General features: G+C 33.8%; 1 protein-coding gene across 1 annotated transcript; it reads left to right on the forward strand.

Moving 5' to 3' along the window:
• Positions 1–430: 430 nt before the first annotated feature.
• LOC136038972 (prismalin-14-like) lies at positions 431–5984 on the forward strand. Its single transcript, XM_065722494.1, has 3 exons — positions 431–522; positions 1240–1386; positions 5774–5984. The coding sequence occupies exons 1-3, from the start codon at positions 508–510 to the stop codon at positions 5906–5908; spliced, it is 297 nt and encodes a 98-aa protein (XP_065578566.1). The 5' UTR covers positions 431–507; the 3' UTR covers positions 5909–5984.
• Positions 5985–6974: the final 990 nt, after the last annotated feature.

Raw genomic sequence — 6974 nt, forward strand, 5'->3', positions numbered from 1 at the left:
CTTGTATCTATCGCTGAAACCCAGATATTTACGGTGAAGGGGGTTTCAGAATTAAAAAAAAAAGTTATTGGCTCGAAAATGTTGATTTGATGAGAAGCGAATTTTCTACTGTCTTACCATGTTTATCTTTGCTTCTATTTTTTTTTCGACAGTATCAAATTGAAAAGGTCTTTTTTCGTTAAGTTTGACTGCGCAGGCTTTTATCTTAAGTAAAAGGCTTTTAACTGAAAATCCCCTTTCAGCTTGTTTTACACGCCACAAGATATTCTTATTTGCAAAATGCTATTAGGTAATTGTTTGCTTAATCTTGAAACGCATTTAATTATACTTCTGTGAAAGTTTCACTTGCTTTTAATGATACCATTATTTTAATACCATAATAATATGCCTGCAAAGCATATGCACCAGTTTAGGTATAAAAATAAAATCATTTAAAAGACAAAGCCAGTAACACTAGTCTTCAAGATTGTTACACACTATAAGAAATACTCTTCTCAAAAATAGGATATGATTTCGAAATTGGTAAGGCAGTATTGTCTATTTGAAACCAGAGTAAAGCCTTGCGCGAGGAATACTAACTAATAAGGCTTTTGTATATATTAACAGTAAGATACTAATTGTAAAAAAAGGCATTTTAATTTAAATATAAATAATAGGTTCGACCTTCTTCTAGAAACTTGTCAATTCTTGTCTTTCTCGCAACACCATTCTTATGTTTTATCATGTTGGGGCCCCCCGAATGAATGTAAGAAGACATTGTTTGTCTACAAAACATAATTTCTATATTCCTTTTAAATGTTAAATAGTTTAAAAATAATAAATGCCATCGGAGTAAAGCTTACGTATCCCCCACCCAATGGCTGTTCTGGCCTCTCTTGGACTCGGGCAAAATCTTGATTAGTGTCTCTTCCCCATCTCCTAAAAATTTTCGGACTGGATTTTAAAAAGATTTTCATTTATTGTATTTTTTATTTATTAGCAAAATTTTTCATTTATTCAAATCTGACTTTCTCACTTATTTATTTGTTTGATAATTTATTTATAATTTTGCACCCATAAAATCTTTGCAACTGGGACAAGTGCCCCCTGAATCACCCCTAAAACGGTCTCTACCCCAACCTTGATTAATATTAGAATTACGTGAAAAACATGAAAAGTCAAAATTTATAAACTAAAAAAAACTATGATTACATATGTATTTAATATTCCCTGTTCACAATCTTTTGTTTTTTCTTTTAGACTTTACTCGCATTTGTTGTTTGTGGTTTCGCAGCTTTGGTAGCTGGAATGCCTGAGGAGACAGCAGAGCGATCTTATGAATCAGCGTCAGCATACAGACCGTCCTACTCTTCTTACAGATATCCAGAAGGAAGAGTGAAAATTCAGGTAAAAGAAAACTATTTCTTTCTTGTATGCGAAAAGTATTCGGTACACGACGTTTTCGGCATATCCACAACTTTTTGAAATGGAATTTTAATTCTTGGAATCATTTTTTGTAATCGATGTTCGGCTTCTTATTTAAAAAAAAAACGAACTCATGTTACTCGGCATATCCATAACGTTCTCAAATCGAATTTTAATGCTTTGAATCACCTTGTATAGTCGATGTCCGACTTCTTATTTTTAAAAAATTAACTCATATTACATGGTCAGAATGTCACACAACCTAATGCAACCTTCTGACATCATTCCCACTTTTAAGAAAACTGACACAATTCTGACTTATGGCCTCTAATAAGATGCTAAAATGACCAATTCGGTCCAACCTCATTTTTCACCAGTTCAATCAGAAGCTAATTTCAAAATCAGAGGCCTCATCCACGGCTTTAGTTTACTGACTTTTATTTAACAGGAAATCGTTATTTGAAAAAGAACCGACGCTTTTGTGACTATTAGACGATGTTTTTATGATCTGAGGCTAAAAGTGAGACGACCAGTGTGTTCAACAGCATTTTTAAAGCCATTTTTAAACTTTTTTGGGCTATTAAAACCCATTTGAATTTGTCCGAGATTCGCAACGTTGTACCACGTTTTGGCAACGTTCTAGTTATCGGATTTTTTGCCTCGACTTCCAAGATTATTCAACGTGGTCGAAAGTATATGTACAGCAACTTCCATGCTTTCTTCAAACACTGAACAGTTCTTATGCTTAGCCGCCCCACTCCCACTACCAGTCTATGTGGTGAAATGACTCTTAATATGTAGTGACGGAGTTATAGTCACCGGTGTGGGGACATATTTGTTTAGTTTTACTAGAGAATGACAAGGAAGGTTTGAACTTTTCAAAGAAATGGTTCTTTATAGAAAAATTACGCAAGAAACACATTTGTAGAATTACACAGGTAGAAAACTTATCCTGCTGAACCAGTTGACTCATTTTTAAGAGTCGTATTTTGTTTTTCACCGTTTAAAATGGACTGAAAAGAGAAGTCAAGAAAGTCACAAGCATCCACTAAAGCATTGCAGAATGGTTAATATGGACCTTTTTCTGGTTTACAAAGATATTGATTGTTATAACACTTATCAATTACAACCTTTCGAAATCAAACTAAAAATTCATTAAGAAAAATAGCCAAAGAGACGGCTTTACCGTGTTTTGACTAGAAAAAAGCTTGCTTCATAAAAATTTGTCCCTCCTCCCTCTGCTCAATCTTTTTGGCAACCTTCAGACTAAACTTGATGAAACTTATATATTTACAATCAGAATAAAAATGCGATTCTTTTGATGTAACTAATGGTATCAAAATTCCATTTTTTAGAGTTTCGATTACTATTGAGCCGGGTCCTTCCTTACTACAGTTCGTGAACTATTTGACTATAAAAGTGGCAAAACTGTCTGAATATAGTTTGACTATAGAAGTGGCAAAACCCATCTTTCCGTAACAAAACTTAAAGTCCTCCTCTCCCTCCCCATTTCCTCTCAAGATCTAGTAGCTTCGACTCCATCCACCGAGCCGTCTCCGAAATATTGCTGGTAATCTGAATTCACATAATGTATTTTAATCTAATCCTATTTTCTCCCCAAGGTTATAATTCAAAGTCACCTTCCACATTCGGCCGTCACACATGTCTATTGCACAACATCGATCTTTCAGGTGTTATTTCGTCTTCAAAATTCAGTTCTTAGATTTATTTCCATGGTTAGATGATTCATCCAAGATTAGCCAAGACAAAATCACGTTTCTAGCTTTAATTGTATAAACAACACAAGTTTCTTCGCATGAGAGAAAAAAGCGAAGTTATAAATTAAAATGTACATGAACTACTCCATATAAAAGAAGCTAAGACATGCCTTAATTATCTTCCTATCACAACAAAATCTTTGCTTCTATTGAAAAAAATATATCGTTTATACAATGTGTAAAATTGTGTATTGTCATATAAATGTAAAGTCTTTATCACAACACTAAAAGTAACAATATCCTTATTCAGACCTATTTGCTATAAATGTGGGGGTTTTAGTAAGACTGGAGACGTTAAAATTTCTGATTTTGGACAGTTTAAAATACAATAGGCAAATAAAACTCTGAAATTACAGATACTATGTATGCACTATACTCTAATGTGCTTTAAATGAAGATTATTTTAACCTTTAGCTTAAAAACAGGGAGTTCAGATCGTGGTAGGCCCTATTGCATTATGAGTAATTTGTGTTTGTCACAACTCTTTATTTTAATGCGAAAAATTAACTTAAAATATTTAAATTATTTCCATTTTAGATTTTTTAGATATATAAATTAGAGATTGCATAACAATGTAGCTAAGAACAAAACGCATCCTGGTGTAGGAGCGTTAATGGAAACCGGTGTTTTTCCTTGTGACATAGGGGTTTGAAATTCTGTCAGTGAATTCTTAACTAATGGTTTTCTAACTTTCTTGATAGCCAGTGTTTCTTCACACGAATTTTTTCTTTAGAGGATGAACCAAGCCCACCACCTTCTTTATGGATAGACATATACCCACCATATGCTAAAAACAAATATTCATTGTAAAAGGGGAGCTATAGCCCTGGCAGAAATCATGCTGAACATTTGCCTTACCTTGAACCTCGGAATCTCCAAAACCATTGATGACACATAGGGTGTCAACCAAAGCTCTCCACTCAGCTACCTGTTCAGGCTATTGTTATCAACTATCGGTCAAAATGACTGAGAGAGGCACTTTGTTGTGGAATGGAATGACAACTTCCATATTAGTGCTTTTAATGAAGTATTTAAGAAATTATTTATAGTATTATTTCGGTTTTTTTGCTTAATCGTACCAATGGCCAATGAAAAAGCAAAAAAATTTGTGTTTCTTTTGCCATAAATGTTGAATTCTTCTACACAAGAAGTTTGCAAAGGATATTCTCATTACTCAGAAGTCGCACACCCCTCATGAAGAGCTTACTGCCAGGCTTTGAGGTTTGTATCCAGGAAACCTCACTTACCTCCAAGGCCAGCCTTCAGACATGCGGAAAATGGCCTACTTTTATTTGGTTTCTTAAGTTTAAGCTTTCATTACAAGGTACCATGTAATTTCAGTTTTGTTTTGAAATTAAAATAAGCTTTAAAATAACATTGCAAAACTCTTAGCATACTAGTCTTATTTCAGCGATTGCTATGGATTTTCAATTTTGTTTTGTTCTTTGAATTAAGCCTTATCTTCATTTAACGAAATTCCAAAAAAATCTTTTTTAACAAAATCCTCGAATTATATTTAACTTCCAGAGACAACATTCTTACATTACATGCGAAAAAGTGATGACCATATGAAGAATAGGGACAACCAGTCAGAACTATCTTTTCTGTTAAATTTTTGTGTCACATTAACAACAGTCGAACTCTTGAAAATATGCTGACTCTTCCAAAACAAAGCACATACCTTCAATTCTTACTTTACAATACAAAGGTTTCGAATAGATAGAGTTTGAAATCAAGACCAATCATAAACACTGCCCCATACTGGATTTTGAACCAAAACCAATGGAAATCAAAAAGCATTGAGATATCTCAAACCAGTCCGTTTAATAAGGCCATCAATTGACCAATCAATAAATCTGTATCAGCAGTAGCTCGAAATCGTGAGAGGTTCGCATAAAATGTTTTGATTCTGGATCTCTCTAAGGCAAATAGATTCAGAACCTATAGGAGAGATAAAACATGATATAGAGCCCACCTTAGTGGGGCTCTAATGATAGGGAGAAGCAAGTCAGAAATTTGAAATAAAAAAAACCTGATAATTTTACAGATTTCGGATTTTCACAAAGCGTATAGTTTATTTTGTATATTTTTTTATTCTGAATATTTCTGCCAAAATTATAATAACTCAGATCTTTAACTGAGCTATGATCGACACAAGGTGAGGGCCAGCTTTATAATTTAAACACTTTGCAAGCGTTAGTCAAAACAGCGATCCATTAAAGCACCCTAAAACTATTCAATTCTTCATCTTAAGGGAAAGGCCCTAAGGCTTGCTCATAATTTTGCTAGGAAGTTTTGACCTCAAAAAAAAAATAATCCTTGGATAAAATATAGTTTGGCTTCGAATAAACTCCATATCCGTAACATTTTCTAGGACTTTGAAACTTCCAGTAGCATATAATATGTGATTTTACCAAAATACAGGCATATTTATTGCAATCTATAATATAATGAATTCTATCTTCGATTATTTTTCCCTTTCCTACGGAATTCTACGCACTATTGCACCTTCTTTAAAGTTCCATTATCTTCTGTTTTGCACTTCTAGTCGCTTATGTAATACATTAGAAACATTGGTTGATCTTTTTTAGGTATACCGAGGCCCAAGTGCATATGGAAAAGGATATAGCACCAAAGGAGGCTACGGTGGATATGGCTTCGCTCCCTGGGGATACTACGCTCAACAGCCAATAGACTACAGGAGATATGGAATTGGCGCCTACTAATTGCGATTAAGAAGACTTCTTTGTTGTTATTTATTATATTTTCCCTCTCAGTTAATTATAAACAATTTGACTAAAATCTTTATTTTTATGTCAATAGGATAGCGTCAATTTGGAGAGAATTTAGAAACAAAGCTTTTTTTATCGACGGAAGATCGCAAGATCCTTCAGATATCTGGGGGAGGGGAGAACATAACCCATCTCCCTCGAGTACGTACTGGGAAAACTGATCTAGTAAAAACGAATATAAATTGTACCGTTATCACATTAAATGGAATACTTCATAGGCGTGTTAGATTGCATTTAATAGTGAAAGGCAAGTAGGAAAATAACACCAAGGTATTTCAAGAGATAGGCGCTCACAAGTAATAGGGGACCATCAGACCTCATCTTCTTCCCGGAACATCAAGGTTTGTCATTAATGCTCACTGGTTTTAGGACAGTTCACCTGTTGTCTCCGACTTAAAAAACATTTTCCCTCCCTTTCCTCTTAATAAATAGCTCTGTACATGCCTGATAGTAGAATAAATAAAAACAAAAAAATATTTTCAAAATAAATTGCGCGAATTTTTACTTTGCAGCCACTTTAAAACTGAACAACAAACAGTAGCTATCCTGAGTATTAGGAGGGATGCCACTTCCCCTTTCCTTACGCCAAAGTTTAACTTGTTATTTATTGAAAACACAAATGTTGGTTTTTTTAAATAAAGGTTTTCAGTACTAACTGTGATCGGTTAGATGCTTTCAGAGATGTTTTGTCTGTGACGTTTATCGGACTTTGGTAATTTAATTTTTTGGCTAATTTAAAAACAGCATTAGAATATAACACTTTTGTTTGCATGAGCAGTACTTGCCATCCTCCAATTTCTATTACATTTAGTTCAAAGCACATTCCTAAGAAAATCGCGATTAGGATCAAAAATAACTTTTCAGATTAAATTTTTATTCAAAATTTCATATTTCTAAGCATATATTTATCTTTAGAGGTAACCCTTAAGCCTCTCTTATTTACAGGTAGCATAAATTCATTTTTTTATACACATATACTTTCAGGCTCAGCACTTCTTGG

The sequence above is a fragment of the Artemia franciscana genome, chromosome 2, assembly GCF_032884065.1.
Source record: "Artemia franciscana chromosome 2, ASM3288406v1, whole genome shotgun sequence".
Taxonomy (NCBI): Eukaryota; Metazoa; Arthropoda; class Branchiopoda; order Anostraca; family Artemiidae; genus Artemia; species Artemia franciscana.